This window comes from Vidua macroura, chromosome 6 (assembly GCF_024509145.1).
Source record: "Vidua macroura isolate BioBank_ID:100142 chromosome 6, ASM2450914v1, whole genome shotgun sequence".
NCBI classification, from domain to species: domain Eukaryota; kingdom Metazoa; phylum Chordata; class Aves; order Passeriformes; family Viduidae; genus Vidua; species Vidua macroura.
This window is the reverse complement of record NC_071576.1, coordinates 46,161,055-46,178,005: the sequence shown is the minus strand read 5'-3', so window position 1 is coordinate 46,178,005 and position 16,951 is coordinate 46,161,055. Positions and strand designations below refer to the sequence as shown.

General features: G+C 42.8%; 1 protein-coding gene across 12 annotated transcripts in view; it reads left to right on the top strand.

Moving 5' to 3' along the window:
• Positions 1 to 16,951, top strand: part of BRSK2 (BR serine/threonine kinase 2) — a 303,411-nt gene that overhangs the window by 202,327 nt on the left and 84,133 nt on the right. For all 12 annotated transcript variants that reach the window (XM_053979419.1, XM_053979418.1, XM_053979417.1 and 9 more), the window contains exon 4: positions 7,476 to 7,616. In XM_053979419.1, the coding sequence (XP_053835394.1) occupies positions 7,476 to 7,616 (141 nt within the window). The remainder of the gene's footprint in view (positions 1 to 7,475; positions 7,617 to 16,951) is intronic.

Genomic DNA, 16,951 nt, shown 5'->3' with positions numbered 1-16,951 from the left:
ATAAGAAAATTAAAATGTCCTCCTAGCTCTGCACAACTCACGTTTCTGGCTCATACAAAACCAGGTGGCAGCAGGAGTCAAGGACTTACCGTTCTGGTGATGTCTGCAGAGGCCTTTGTGCTGCCTGTCCTCTCCTGCTGGGTTTTCCTGTAATTCTGTTTATTTTGTTGAAAACGAACTGTGAGATGCCAGAGGATGCAGAAAAAAAGGAAAAAAAAAAAGGTTCTGAGTGTTCTTATTAGTGGTAGGCCAAGACTTTGGCATTCAATCCATCTGCAGGGAAACACGTCTAAAGGCAGAGGGAGAATTCAGAAAGTCAGAGTTGCTCCAAAGGCTCAGCAGTGAAAATTAATTTTGTGGTACGTATGCACCTTGGTAGTGAGGCTGTGGGATGTCAGGTGCTGTGATACGGCGGAAGAAAATAAAAGAGGATTGAAAGGCAGAATAGCATTCTACCTGAGCCTTGATTAGAGCTAAGGAAAATATTTGTAACCAGCTACTCTGACCCCCTTTTCTTCTGCTGTTGACTTGTTTTAGGACTGTCTGGAATGACAAGCATGTGTAGCCAGCCAGAAGAAGGCCAGTCAGTGGTAGGACTGGAGCCAGTGCACATGAGGTTTGGATTCAGGGTGGGCCTGGAGACCAGGAGCTGCCAGGAGCCAGGGAAGAGGCACAGGTGTCACCGCTCGCTAGAGGGACACCAGCCTGGCACAAAGCAGGGGCTACAGAGCTCCTGGTGGGAATTCATGCTACACCTTGTGCAACAAAATCTTAATAAGCTGTGCCCAAAAGCCTGACTGTATCCTCTGCTCACTCCCTGATGTGTGCTTGGATACCATCCAGGCAATCATGCTGGGCTTGGGGAAAAGCAGGCCCATAGGGGAGCAATTCTCTGGCATGAGCAATTCTGTGAGGTGTTGCTTCAGAGCCACAGTACATTCTCGTGCCTGACTTCTCTTTTAGACTTCGGTAGGCAGTGTTGTGTGTGTGTCTGGGCCCTGATTGTTACAGCAAAGGCCACTTAGCTCTGAAGAAGAAAGCCCCCAAGTACAGAGTCAGTAACAGAATTGCAGCAGTGACCTGATGGATGCTGTCTCAGCTCTGCCCATCCTGTGTTGAGGATCCCTCTGGCTAAATCCATTCCATATCATGTGCCCATATAGGATGGCTGCTGCAGTGCCTTGGCATCCATGACTACACACTGCTAAAAACACCTTTCATCACAAATAAATCAAAGGTACAGAGCACAACAGCATAATCTCTTACTACTTCTTTTCCCCAAAAGCCCCAACCTGTTAATGCCCAAATGTAACCAGCAATCAAATACAATATCCATTCAAACATGAAAACTCGAGATAAAATTGTCTTTTAGAAAACAAAAATCTAACACATGCACATTTTCTCACAGGCAAGGGGGGAAGAAAAAAATACAGAGCTCCTGGCCCAGTGCCAAATAAGGATTTAAAAATTCATGCCCACCATAAGAATTTATATAACTTCTGAATAATTTATAGACTGTGCCAATAACAAGGGGCTTCATATCTGATAGAGATTATTTAATCAATAGAAAACAGTGCAGAGAAAAAGCTGTCAAAGAACTACAGACCATGTCAGCCTGGGCAACTTTTAACCTCTTCCCTGCCACATATATGTTCAACCATATATATGTATGGAAGGACATTTTGCAAGTAAGGTGGTAGCCTGGAAGAAGAATCACCAGTTCTTTTTTCTTCTAGAGGTTTTTCTTTGTCAGTCTGTTGTTCTCTAAGACAGATCCCTTTGAAATGTAGTGAGCTTTCTAGCTCTCAAATTAATTGGTCAAAAGGAGTAGCCAGTTTCTTGTGAATCATCTGCCAGAATTACTGTGAGATGGCCCATGGTTCAAGGTTGTGGCAGTGCCAACCCTACCATTTGTGGTGCAGCCATTTCAATCTGTGCTTCATTCTGTGGCAAAACTTAAAGAGAGTTTTACGGCTGTTGGCACGGTAAACATCAGGACAGAAGAAAACTAAAGACTTATCTATCTTTATGATGGAGATTCCCACCTGATGTTTTATGTCTCTGAGTATATCTCTTTCTATATAACTGCAGCTGGGTTTTGCATCTTGCTCGAGTGCATGGCTGAAGCCATGCATCTTAAAAACTAACAAGTGCCACATGGATATCTAGTCAAATTCTAGCATAGTAAGAGCTCTAGGACATTGCTCAGTGATGTGTGATTGTACTCAGTGGTACATTTAGGCTTACACAGAAAAGCAACTTGAAAATCTAGTTGTTTAGGTTAAGCAAAGTTGTGCTTTATATGTGTAAATGTCATATCACTTAATAGAAATAAATTATTAACTGCTTCCCTAACAGACAGCTAATTGCAAGCACTGATGGACAAACCTTCTATTGCCTGACTAAAACAAAAGGTGTGAATTGATTTTCATCCTAGAGCATTAGAGAATGTTTCTTGGTAATCCTAATTTTTTGCATTTATAATACCTGAAATACTTTGTGTTTCAGCATGAGCTTTCATCTAGAGATCACTCCATTTAACACTTTTATAATAATAAATACATAATTGGTGCAGTTGTTAGTATCTTGTAAATTGTCCTGAGAAAGCAAGAGCTAGATACCCACTAACAGGCTGCTGCAGGCAATCCCATCTGGCAAGAATTTTAGCATTTCACACCATTTTTGCTACTGGCTAAAAGACAGTTTTTTGTTCTTTACTGATGTGTTTGTTTGCATTTGGATTTTTTTTGTTGTTATTTTGCCAAAAGTATCTGCTAGTGCATGGTCCTAGTGTTCTCTGTGCCACTTAGTCTTTCTTTAACAGCATTTTTCCTGGCATTGCTCAGAGCCAGTCTGTTTCTTTAGTAACAATCCTGATTTGGAGCTAGCATGTAGCTGCCTTGCCTCAGTGAGGGCTCTCTGAGTTATTCCTCAAAGCTCCCTAGGGCATGGGCAAAGGCACCTCTTAAGAAATTGTGGCATATTCCACCAGATGGAAAGGAGAAATAATCATGAAAAGTGTGCTTTTTTTTTGCTGTTTTAAGTGATAGGAGTTTAGTGCAACAGTAATCTAATTATGGAGAAGCCCTTGCTGTGCTGGCACTGGACAATAATGGGACAATACCAGTTTACAATCCCACACACAAAGCAACTCTTGGGAATGGGAAGTCCAAGCTGCTGTCTAGCACCACAGCAAAAACCAGCCTTCAAACAGGAGCTGATGAAAACTGATTATGTACTATTTTGGTTCCTGAAAGAATAAATAAAATTAACCAAAAAGAAAGAAAGAAAGAAGCCTAGGATTATTCTAAGCTTGCATCTCTGATGATATGTAATGGGTCATTTGAGGTTAGGAACTCAGAAGTCTTTTATTGAGAAAGTGGTGGTGATGGGATGCAATGGAAAAATGGCAAAGGGAATAGATAGAATGCTGCTGGATGCAATCTCTCTGCTCCTCTCCAATCAACACAATTATTCTTGTATTTATCTTTGCTTTTAGAGAGCAAAATCTTGTCTCCTTCAAGCACTGAAACTCAACTAGAGCTTTTTAGTTTCATGTCTTGACTTGTAGCAGGGACATGAGAAAATAATGCAAGATGTGGACCTTGGTTTGTATGAAAGTGAGCTGCAGTCTGTGAGAATATTTGCAATCTCCTAGAGAATATATCCAGTGAGGAAAAAGTAATTGAGACTTTATTTTTAACATATACTTGCCTTCATATTGAGTTGCAGAACCCTGCTGTTTTCTGGCTTTTTCAGTCTCCTAGCAAGCAAAGGGGAAATTGGTGGTGGGGACAGCATGGAGTAGAAGGCACAAGGGACCAGAGGTGCTAATCCCAGCTCTGATACTGCTTGACTGTAACCCTGGACAAGTCACTTGGCTTCACAGTTCTCTAACAGGAGGTTAATGCTTCTCAAAACATGCTTCTCTCATGTGAAATGCAAGGATTGGAAGAGTTGGGGTGTGTCCAGAGCATCCAACATGTGAGAACTAGGTGCTCTTACAGAGTCTTTTGTCCTAACATGGCTCCTGTCTGTATCATAACAGCATGTAGTATGCACACTGCCTGCCAGAGACTGGGTCTCTCCTTTCCCTGAACCTCCTTGCAATGGCTATTGCAGAACAGGTTTTCTTACATTTTTACCATGAGAAGATAGACTGATGTTGTCAATCTTACATAGACAGGATTAAAAACCCCCAAAACTTCATTCACCCAGTAAGTTGCTTTTCATCTCTAAATGTAGTAGGAGGGAAGTTCTGGTTACTGTTCTGGGATTTTCAGAACTTGCTTGCTTGCTTAGAATAAATTGGAAAAGTAGTACTATAATGAAGTGAAACCCTGTCATATCTGGGAAAGATAAAAGGGAAGCAAGACTCATGAAAATGCTTCTTAGTGTTTTTCTCCCCTACAGGCTACGTGTTATTTACCTTCTTCCAGATCCTCCAAGAGCTGGCATTAGCATACTTCCAATCCTGTAGCACTTTGCCAAAGTAAAGGATTTTAGATGCTGATGTGAACACAGAAGATTTGGATTCTTTTCTGTGCCGTGGATTCAGGAAAGATGTAGTGTCTGTATGCCTTATTTTCCAATGCAGGGAATAATGTTCTTTCTTTCCTTTGCTTTTTCTGTTTGGCTTTTCAGAGTGTTTATTCTCTTCTTCTGTGGAGTTACAGGCACACTCTCTCACACACAGATGGGTAGATAGAGATATGCAGCACTTAGTGGGGTTTGTGTAGCTGCCCAGTGGTGCTTAGAACCAGTGCAACACTTGGAAATGTTTAAACCCCTCTTGCTCGCCTGTTTGGAAAGAACAAGTGTACTACTACTGTGCCATGTCATGTGCCAGCAGAATGGGGGCTTGTACAGAGATAGGGGCAGGTGCTGAATTATGCCCTTGTTTAACAGAAAATCTCCTAGTTGGGGGCTGTCCTAAAAAAACCCCACAAGGTACTAGAGGGAAAAGAGCTGGCAGATAACAACCTGAGCTCACAAATCCTAGCTGCAGCTTAGCCATGTAGTGTTTGTGGAATGATCCCTGCAGCATTTCTTTCTTGCACTCAACCACGGAGGAATGTGTTTGTCATCCTTCTCACTCATGTCACGTTGGGGGCTTTGTCAGATCAGAATACATCGTCTCTTGTGCTTCTCCATGTCCCTTGACTTGTCATAGGCACAAATCTTTTTCAAATCCTCTCCCCTGTTCATTTCCATTATTATATCCAGTGCTTCTAGGTGGCAAGCAAAAAATGAATAACCTTGTAAATGTTCCCTGTCTTTCAGTTTGTTTTATTTTTCATACAACGTGTCAGTGCATTTTTGTTGAGTGTTTTTAATAAGATGAAGTTGATGAAAATAAATTGCTTCACAGTTCCTGCTGTGGGTGACAGAAATGCTGGGTCTGTATTTTTTAAAAACTGTTTGCTTGAAGCCAGTGTGGAGGGTGTTCTGTATCTGTAACTGCAATCATTTTTGTAAGATACCTCCCAGAAAAAGAAAGCAGCTAGCAATTTGAATTTTGGGGGCAAGATGCACTGCTGTATCCAGCTTCTTCTGGGCACAGTGAGGCAGCAAGCTGTCAAGAAGAATTTTAGGATTGATTCCATGCCAGAATTGGGTCTGCCATATTGGATAGTTAGCCAGATCTGTCTCTAATATGAGAGGGAGAATGAATTCTACAGCAAACCTTACCAGACTGTTAGCCAATGCTTAGTAACTAAGGATTGGGACTTGACAGTGTGGACACCCCAGTGCCCATGGCTGCTGCATATCAGCTTTCTTCTGTTTTTGAATGACTTGCTCAAGTCATATCATATCATTTATAGACATTGTCATGTCTATAAACAGTGATCTCCAAATTACCAGGGTGTACCCAGCAGACAGTTGGGCAACTACCCATCTCTTTGGAAAGAGGATAACCCACATATTCCAAATCGGATTTTCAAGTTAAGATTTTTCTCTTTTTTAACTGATTTTAATTTTAAAAAGTCAATATTACTATGTTTCTTGTAACTGTTTTGATTTTGATCAAAAAATGCAAAAGTACAATTTTAATTCCCTCAAGTTTATAATTTTATGGTTTTGTCCATTTTTTGTGTCCTTTTAGTACTTATTTAGCTGGCAAGACAATACCAATGTCTGCCTTTCTGTAAAGCTGGGAAGTGCTTTCTCCTTCCAGTAGCTGGGAGCTGACACATGGAAGTTACACAGGACCAGGAGGTCAGGTCCCACTTTTGCAAATTCAAGGCTAATGCCGTTATCATTGAGCAAGCTTTACTTTCCTTACAACTGCTCTTAGTCCTTCTATTGTCCTAGCTTTTTGGAAACATTGAAAACAGGACTAATTAAGACCCCAAATTTATATTAATCTTCCCCACTTTTCATTTCAAATTCAGAAATTTCCTTGGAGATTATGCTGCTTGAGGTACAGAAAAGACAGTATCCTGGATTAATTATTCTTCATTGTCCACTCAAATTTGAGGAGTTGGATTAATTCTGGTAGTAAAAGGGTTGAGGGATCATGCGCATACAGTTCAGTATGGTCTGCTGCACTGTTGGGAGGCAGAGACTGAGAAGTACACTCAAACTTGTTTGTTTTTAAAGGATTCCATTGATGATGTTCCTGCCACTTCCCTGGGAAAACCGTCACTCCCACTATTAGGCAACATTTCCAGAGATTTATACAGCTTTCCTTTGCTTGGCTGCCTTTCATTAGCCCTACTTAAAAACCAGCAAGTTGGTCCATCCATGGCAAGTCCTTTCCTTCCAGAAGGTTTCACTCTTCACTCTATGACTGCCAGGAGTGCTGTATGAGGTCAGGAGTTTCGTCTCCTGCTCCTTGGCCCCCTTTGAGCCACATGTATTCAATCAGTGCCACATTTTTCACCTGTGAGTTGCAAGGCCAGGCAGCTGCTCCAGCCAATCACTGTTGTTCAGCACCAAAAGCTAAGCTTTTATATAGGCTGCACATACATGTGATTCTTTTTTTTTTTTTTTCTTTTTTAATAATGTACATTGTTCACCTCAGTTCTTTCTGGTTTGTTGACATCTGTCTGGTTCTGTCTGACTGCAGCTTTGCCACAGCTGTTTTATAAAAGAATTGTCAGCTTGGTTAAAGGACCTGAGGCTTCTTGGTACAGAGTCTTACTCCACTGTAGCTTTGAGACCTGCTGTGGAAGTTTATACCTGATTATTCTCTGCTTCCTGTCCTGGTCTTTGGAGTAATTTTTAGCTTCCTGATTAGGTCTTGCTATGCCATTGGATACTGAATCCAACAATGGCAGGTGTGAAGTTTGCAGAACCACTGTTAAACATATTAATTACTCCTGATTTTAAAATTCCAATTCTCTTCCACTGTTATTTCTGGAAGTTCCCCTTGACTACATATAAACACAAGTGTTTGTATATAACTGTGTGAGAGTGAAGGGGTTGGTGTGATCACATACTTAAAAAATCCCGGCTTTGTGTTTTTCTAGGTATTTGGTGCTAGAACATGTGTCAGGTGGGGAGCTCTTCGACTATCTCGTAAAAAAGGGAAGATTGACACCAAAAGAAGCCAGGAAGTTCTTCCGACAAATCATCTCTGCTTTAGACTTCTGCCATAGTCATTCAATATGGTGAGTACAACCATTTCCAAAGGAAGTTCCCTGCTACAATAAAGGGGTCTTACCTTGGTACTTTTAATTTTAAGTAACTGATGTTGTAAAGCTCTAAAAGCAAAGTGCTGGTGTATTTTTTAATTCTTGTCCATGTGTGAGACAGTGTACCAGTCACAGACAGACTTCTCATGGAAAAGATTGTCTGTCATTTTTCAGTGGAGAAGAATTAATTCACAGGGAAGGGTTTAAACAGGAAAACCAAAACTACCGAGGAAAAAGAATTTAATTTCCATTATTTTTGTTGTGCTTACTAATAACTAAGAACTACAGACACTGTATCAAAATGAATCCCTGAAGAAACCTGGGACAACTGCAAACACAGTGAAGTAATTTTATGGTTCCCTTCAGTTTTCAGAAACCTGCTGGCTTTTGGCAACCTTTACTGAGGCTCCTCTTGGCATTTGAGTCACTGTTGCCTTTAATTTCCTTTCCAGTAGAAAGAAGAACTTTCTTACTGACTCCATCGTATTATTTAACCATGGAGTGTGGTTTAACCTGTGCTTTCAGGTACCGTTTTATATTGGACCCGTTTCTCTTTCATATTCAGCAAGTTGAGATAATTTAAATTATACTGAAATCAAGTTGTTGCACTCAGTCTGAGCACAAGAGTTTCTGTACAGCTACTGACCCATAACTGCCTGCTTATTTCTCACAAATGCAGCTCTTTGCATTTGGATTGGCTGGGAGAGAACATTTACATTATGTCTGCATGGCTGCTTCTCCAAAGCCACAGCCAGCCACAGATCCCCCACTCCAGGAGGCCAAGGGCCACTCAGAGATACTGCAGTAGCTGGATTTGCATAATCACTGTGTGGTTACTTCTCAGTAGCCATAAAGGAATTTTCTGTACCCCCAGTTCTGTGCAGAAAACTCACAAATCAGATGGCCACAGCAAAAATGGATGTTTAAATATTTAACATGCTCTTCTAGCCCCCTCCCCCTACATCTCTGAGTCATTTCAGCAAGAAACAGTGATCTGTAAGAGAACATGTTTCTAATAAATGGAAAGGGAAAGAAGAGTTTTTCTTGAAGATATATTAAGAAGAGTATACTCTATAAAAAAAGTATAACCGCATGCTCTTAGCAGAAGAGGTATAACCGCATGCTCTTAGCAGAAGAGGCAGTTCAAAGGTGGTGGATCTGGGTGAGGAGGTCCTGAGGACAATGCCCACCTGACACAGGAAGGGTTACTATAGTCAGAAAAATTCCCAGAGAAGCCAACAGCAGGTTGCATGCCCTAACTAGAAGACCTAAGTTTTCTCTGTTGGCAGCGACTTCTGACCAGATTTATTCAGAATTCCATAGTTTTTCATCCTTGCTATTCAACTACACTGAGTGATCATGACCTCATTAGAACCAGCATGATCCTTGGCAGGTTGTAGACCTGTTATTTTTTACGTACACTGGGCAGTGTAACCACTGGTGGACTGCATACATACATGTTTCTGTTCCCTACTTGGCTTAATACTTAAGAGATCCAATCCAACAACACTCGAAAATGTTTAAGTACAGCTGAAGAGAAATTATTTACACTTTCAAATGAATATTCCAGAGAAATCAGAATCTCCATTGGGATAGAAGTTTCTACTAAAGCATGCATATATGTACATACATGCTAGTCCTTTGGATTTGTTACGGATGCCTCTGGATCTGGGAGACACTATTAAACTAAGTGAGGATCATGGTGAGGCTGTCAGACAGACAGACAAGCACCTCTGCAGGTTTAACACTATGTGATATTTTCTAGGGAGATGCATGTCTATCTTGAGGAATCCATTTTCCTCTGTTAAATGTACTGACTGGATTGTGGGCAGTAGTCTCATTTGACAGTAAATCCCATCTCCTTGCTAACTCCCAACTGATGAGCATCTAGTGCTGGGTAAGTTAGCAGTAAATCCTAAGCTCTGCCTCCAGGTCACTCATGTGGTCTGTGTTATATTCTGTGCTGTGTTCTGGACAGTTATCAGAAAATCAGAGCATGCATAGATATATATGTGAGTGTAAAACTTAATGTGCTTTCCTAAGCAATGAAACCTGACCTTGTCCTGTCATGGGGCAGTGAAATGACAAATCATCTCATCAGCCAGGTTATCCAGTTATGACCACATTGAAAAATGAAGGCTTACTGCTTTGGTTAATGAATAAATGTGGGTGCCTCCAGCCTACTGACAGAATAGATTGATTGTCTGGTGTCCCCAGACCCATATAATAGTCCCATCTTCTTCCAGTACATCCCAAAGCACTGGGAAATACCTGTGGCTTACTTTAACAGCAACATGTAACCACATTCAGCATTCACTGCTCAAAATGCATTGATACACCTGGACCAAAGATTCAGAAAGGATTCCCTGATCCCCCTCCCATCAGTAAAAAGCTTCTGCTGCTACCGTGTGGAGCGATTGCATCTGTCTGAGAGGTATTTTCAAACAAGCAGCTGAGAAAAGGGAGCAGAATAGGTGTGGAGCTTGTGTCTGTGTTTTATTTAAAAAATGTTATGTGCTTCCTGTTCTTACTTTATTTACTGGAAGCAGTGGAGGAATATTTGGTGTACTTCACTCTGTGGTGCAGTCACTTAGAGGGTTTTGTGGTGCAGTTCGGCCATCAGGGAACGCTTATGGGTAAGGCACTGTCGTGTCCTCTGAGGACATAGCACCGTGCCACGCCAGGGACCCACGGGCACGAGTGGCACCACTCGTGATGGCAGGGATATCGCGTGGGATCTGTGTTACCTCGCTGCCTTCGCTGAGCTGGCAAGCACTTGGCTCAGTGATGCAGCATTCCTGCTTCTCCTCCCAGCCCTTCCCTGCGCTCCCAGGACTCCGCACCGTGCTGCAGTACTCGGAGCGGGCGCGCCGAGCACCCGCGCAGGGAATGGCACAGGGCCTGAGCTTCCCCGGACATCCGTGTGAGGCCATCCCAGCTTAGGAAGTTTTCTTTGGACATAACCGATGGATTTTGCCTAAGCTGCCATTCACCTCGTACTGAGTGTGTCTGCTCTCCTACTTTCTGGGCCTTTAGGGTACCTCTGCTGGGTGCCCGAGCCAATAGCCCCTTTTGAATGCGCTGCCCCCGCAATGCGGGGCAGCTCTCAGCTGCTTTGAGTGCCCGGCTGTGTTCTCTGCGGGAATCCGCGGGTGAGCGCCTCTGGGGCCGGGTGCCAAGCGCTCGGTTTCCTCGGGAAGAGCCGGTTCCCTGTGGCTGTGGGGAATGCTGCAGCGCCGGGCGGGGCGGGCTGGCAGCCGCCTCATTGGCTGGGCGTGACATCACCGGCGCGAGCCGCCATTGGCGCCGCGCGGCCCCTGCCCCGCCGCGCGCCCGCGCCCTGGCCCGGCTCCGCTCCGCCGTCTGCGGCTCGCGAGCTGACAAATGAAAATATGATTACAGAAAATGCCCCGTGGCAAACCTTATTACGGCTTCAGAGATAACAGATAATGCCAATTACTGCGCAGGGCAGTGGTGACATTGAGAGGAAATCCCCTGCGGTAATGAGCAGGGAGATGATTATTTCATTTTATTCTTATTTTGGTTGCGTTTCATTTTGTGTTTTTGTGGGGGTTTTTTGGTTTCTTTTTTGGTGTGTGGTTTTTTTTTTGTTGTTGTTTTGGTTTTTTTTTGGGTTTTTTTTGGTTTTTTTTGTTTTGTTTTGTTTTGTTGGTTTTTTTGTTGTTTTTTTTTTTGTTTTTTTTGTTTTTTTTGTTTTTTGTTTGGTTTGGTTTGTTTGGTTTTTTTTTTTCCTGAGCGTGTACAAGAGGGGTTAAGGCAGGTTCTTTATGAATATTGATAAATGACAATTAGGAGGGCCCTTTCTCCTTTCCTCGCCCAGGGCTGTGCTTGTTTGAGTGCAGCCAGGGAAGGCTCTTGCTGGAGAGTGTCTGTGTGTGCCTGCGTGGGCACAGGCATGCGTGACTTGGAGGGCTGAGGCAAGGAATAACAGTGTTGTTGGGCTTTGCCTTGTGCTCTTCCCTCCGTGCGGGGAGGGAGAGGTTCCCCATAAAACAATGCTTCAAGATTTCACAGTGCTAGTGACAAAATCTCTGGTATATTTCTGCAGGCAGCAGCTGCCAACCACTGTCAGTAAGGGAAGCAGGCTTTTAGGGAGAAATCTGGGGTGTCTCTGAGCAACAGAGAGAGCTGAAGAATGCCAGCTGCCATGTTCTGTCATGTAGTGCCACCCTCCTCATAACTCCTGCTCTGCCCTGCTTCATCTATAAGGAGCGTACTGGGGTGTTCTGAGGGTCTGTCAAATGCTGAAGACTGCAGCAGATGGGCACTTTGCAATCATGACTCAAGGCCTCCAGATGTGAAACTGGTCCAGAAATGGGGGAATTTTATAAGATTGGTTGCTGGTTTGTTATTTGTTTGTTTGGGTTTTTTTTCTGGTACTTGAGTGTTCAAGTTTTCTTTCAGGCTATCAGAAGTAAGAAAGGTGCATTTTCACCCTGTTGAAAGCTCACCATTCATTACCTGAGTCCTGGAGTTTCAGTTCTGTGCTCAAGACTCACTGTAAAACGGCGAGGAATTTTCAGATATCCCTTGTACAGGGAACGGGAGAAAAGCCATCAAATGCAGCAGCTGCAATGCCAAAGGCAAAGTTACCAGCTCAGCTAAAATCAGGGGACATGTATTTTTGTAAGTTTTCTTCTTTATGTAAGCCACTGGAAACTCAAAAACGACATAGTCTTACTGTAAGCATAACCAGGTAACATTTTCTGGGAAGTGCAGCAGTGGTGATCAGACCTGACAGGCTGTTCTGGCTTTGAAATACATGAATATATGCTTTGAGGAGAGGTTGGCAGGGAGAAACAATATATTTTAGTGGATCAATGGAAATAATTGTTTAAAAGCAAGCAATGTTTTATGCATACAAACCTTTCCCCGGGCCTCCTGATATGTTTATAGATGTTGTCCTTTTTCCTAGCTATAATTATATTTACTTGTTCTGCAGAATTCTGTGAAAACTTAATAAATTTGAGCATAGCAACCATGGCTATAAACCAAGAATCTTCTGTAGGTAGATACAAATTACATGTTTGGATCTTATTTGCAGAAGCAAGAGAAAATAAAATAAAAGGCTTTTTTTTTGCTCATGAAGTTTAAAATAATGTTTCTCATGCTATTAATTGTTACTGATAAGTTATTTGCATCACATCAGGCACTTTAAGAGGCATACTGCAGAACAGTTGTTCTGTGGCCTGGCCCTTCTGGGAGTTTGAGGTCAGTAAGAAAAGTATTTGCAAAGTAGCAAACAATTTGATTAGTACAAATGACCTGCAACTACTCCAATTAAGAGGTTTCTTGGGTTAGAAGTCTGTGACCTACAATGAATTGTCATAGAAACTGATACGAACGTTTCAGCTCAAACATCACTTTAAAATAATGGCTTAGTTTGTCATCTCATGTCAGGCAACAGCCCCTTTGAATCCAAGATCTAGAGTCTGTCCCTACGCCAGAATTCTTCTGGCAGCCCTGGGTGACAGGCAGAGCATGTTTCTTCTGCAATTGCTGTAGTACAGGTACAGGGATATTCTCAGAGCAGGAGGATGGACTGGAAAAGCACTGGAGCAAATTAAAGGAACTATCTGAACAGCATCTCTAGCTGTGACTAGAAAGCAAGCGTGGCCAGTGTGGAAGTGGGAAGCTCGAACATGTTAATGCATATCTGTGCCTTTCATTTTCCATGCACCATCTCCAAGAATGGTGCCCATTTCCATGGAACAATTTTTTCAGAGCTGTCTCTGCATCCATCTTACGCTGCAAGGAAATTGTAAAGCCTTTGTTGTAACTTGTGAAAGTGGGATGTTGCAGTGAGTCTGACAGCATGTGCTTCCCCTGCCATGGCTTGCTCTGTGGCTCCCTTTCACTCACATGCTCTCCCTTCAAAAGCGCACTGGATGCTGGCTCCAGAGGCTGACTTCTTGTGCTGTTGTCTTGCTTGTGGAGCTCTGGGAGTCCGTGGCCGCTATGGATCAGGGGTTACACTGACTTCTTCTGCAGTCCTGCATTTCTCTTTCTCATTCCTTCTCAGCTTATGCAGTGCTCAATTGGAGGCTTTGCTGTGTTTGTCAGAAAAGAAACTGCTTTCTTCTCTTCTGGTTTTCTAGCCATGTGATAAAGGCCCAACAGCTTTAGAGCCTTTAGAACAAGGAAAGGGTAATGAGTCTTCTGTTTACCTGCAGAGAGAGGAGTTGATGCAGTCATGTAAGACATGGAGAGCCAGAGAGATCAACTGGAACGGAACCAGATTAAATGCATTTACTCTGCACTGTTCCATTAATGCCAAGTAATTACCACATACAGTGGGATTTTTGTTTTGTTTTGTTTCATTTTGGCACAAGAGAATTCTTTTCAAATGTGAGTGCATTAGACAGTCCGGTCTTCTGGGCTCTTAGGTAAATTATAACAAGCCTTCCCTATCCCATGTGTTTCTCTCCCTTCCCCCCGGCATTTGGAAAGCTGGCAATACAAAGATGGGAAATGCAAATGCAGAGAGGAAGTCTCTTTCTCAGTGGCAGCGATGCTGGTTCTGCTGCTCTGATGCAAACTCCTGGCCTGACTCCTATTCCCAGGATCCTGCCCCAGCAAATTCAAAGTGGCCCAAAGATGGCTATCAAAGGAATGCTCCAGCTAAAGGAAAATTTTCACTGGGGCATATAATTCACTTTGGGGGTGAATGTGCAAGTACTGCCTGATCCCACTGGCACCCTGATCTCTGAAAGCAGTGCTGGCAAAATACAAAATTTGTGCTCAGGCTGCCGTGAAATTCCTAGGCTAACCATCCATACTGGGCATTAGAGACTGTCTTGAAAAAGAGATGGAGAAGGGTCAGAGCAAAATGGCTGTATCAAAACCATTCTTGTATTTTGGGAGCCAGGCAGCCATAAATGTAACAATTCTCCTCTCTGCTCAGTGAAGTGATAATTTCTATAGTGAAGAGGTGATAAGTTTTCTTGGTTTTATTTTCATGAGTATCTGGAGGAAAAGAAAAGAAACCTATTAAGGTCTGTTGCTACTCCAGTTTTACTTTCATGTCGGACAATACCTTTTCCATTTCCCACACTTTCACACATACTATCCCTGTCCCACAAATGCCCAGATCCCAACTTAAGGCTTTCAAAGTGCTTACTGGGAGCTGGGTCAGCACGTCTGCCTAAAGACCTCCATCAGACTGATCATTCATGGAAAAACATTGTGCAGCACAATGAGGTGAAGCTTACTCCATGTTTGGAATGTGGATGGATTTTTCCTCTCTTTCTTGCAGTGACTCTCAAAAAAACCCATAATATACATGGCAACTTACAGGAACCTCATTTCCCCACTTGATTCTCCCTAAAAAACCCAGGCCTAAAGCTGTGTTGTGGATCCCAGCTGATGGGAAGACAGGATGACACAGGAAATAGGAGACTCCACAATTGAATATTGTCCCGATTTTCAAAGATGTTGTCCCTTCCCTTTCACTGCCTCTTAGTGGTCAGGAAGTGGGGCTCATTCAAGGTTCACACACGTTGTGCTCCACCTGGCACACAGATCTGCCAAGGCTGGAAGCTTTCAGCCATGAAAAGGGAACTTTTTTTCATTTCCTTTAGCTGCACCATGTTCCTGAAATAAGATATTTTGTTGTGAGTGTATATCTAGGCTTGTGGACATCCTGTGCTTAGGTCGTGCTCTACTTTGGTTGTTCCTGCTCTCTAAATGAGCCACACAATTTGAGGATAAGCAAAGGATTCAATTTTTAGGCACAAAAGTCATGTGTCAGTAGTATGTTATAGACTGTATATATGAATCATACCATATCATGCAATGCACAAGCAGTGGAACAGGCACAGGCAGCAGCCCCCTCAACTTCTATACTATGTATGTGTTCAGCAGTCAGCCAGGAGCAGTTGCCAAGACTGAAAGACGACTATAGCTGCTGAAAACTCTGCACAGCAGGACACGCACTCAGCTTGATCTGTGGGGAGGTTTCTTGTTTCATAGCATCAAACAAGCAGCATTCATTCTACAGGGGCTGTTACCTGTCCCCAAGCACTCAGACAGGGGAACTGCAGCACACCTCCCCAGCTGGATAAGGTCTTCACGTTAATGAAAGCAGTTTTAAGATGAGAACTGTCCGGAATGTCTGCTGGAGGAAGGATGAAATCACACACTACTGTCTCATTAGCATCCGGCTTTCCTCACTTGCCTTAGAACCATGGGCTCTTCACTTCATTTCACTGCTGGAGCTGGAGTATGTTAAACTTTGGCAGGTGTTGATGATCTTGCCTTTGTCTGGGACTGCTGTCCTTGATGATGACATTCAGGGTTCTTTTCCTGGCCATTAACTGGTCATTCACTGCCTTTGGAACCTTTCCCTGTCACTCATCTCCTGCATTTTTTGTCAACTAATTATTACTATCTTGATGGTTATTATAGACCTAATAAGTCTTCTGTGTCTGTTATCTCAAACCGTGAATTTGTATGAGAAATACAGATTGGATAAAGCACCTTTCACATTTTCAGATGAAAATGTGCCACAAATCTGAATCACAATTATTATTCACAGGTTTGTTTTCTCATTGTTAACAAGGCCATTGTGCAGGGTTCATCATATTTATGCAAGACTGGAGACCAAATTTTAAAAAGCAGGAGAGAACAAATCATAGGTCTCAGTGGGGTGAATGACCAGTAACTGCTTTGAACGTGTGCTATTTTGTTGAGAGTTTCCTTTGGAAATAATTGTTACAGTCCCCAGGTATCCTATTACCGTGTGCTCTAGTTTTACATAGAATTTACCTGCATTATTTACAAGTTGTCTCTAACCGATCATTCCTCTTCTCTTCAGATCAGAGGATCTCATTTCCAAGACCTTGTCATGCTGCTCATGTTGCTCTGAGAGGAAAGAGACCGTCCACCTTCACATTTTTGTGGGGGTAGAATTACACTTACATGCCTGAGGAGTGTTAGAGGAATGTTTTAAAAAGTGAAGAGGAAATGGCACAAAGATAAGCCTGCCTTCCATGATTGGTGTCACTTGACTATTCTGACACGTGGTTGCTGAGTTCAGTTTATGGTCAGAGGAACTGCGTTTAGTTTTAAGTTTTTGCAAGTGGGTTTGCCTGACACTCAGTTGTTGTTGGATGTCCATTTCCCACAAATTTATGTTCTGCCTATCCAGAGAAGCTGGCAGTCCCTCCTGTTTGGGTGCTGCTATTTAGACCTTGTATTATCAGAGTAATTTTGCCTACTCATAAGCAAAACCAAGAAAAGAGTGCTTCTCTTATCTCTGTGACTTTCCAAGAGCTGCAAATAAAAAGGGG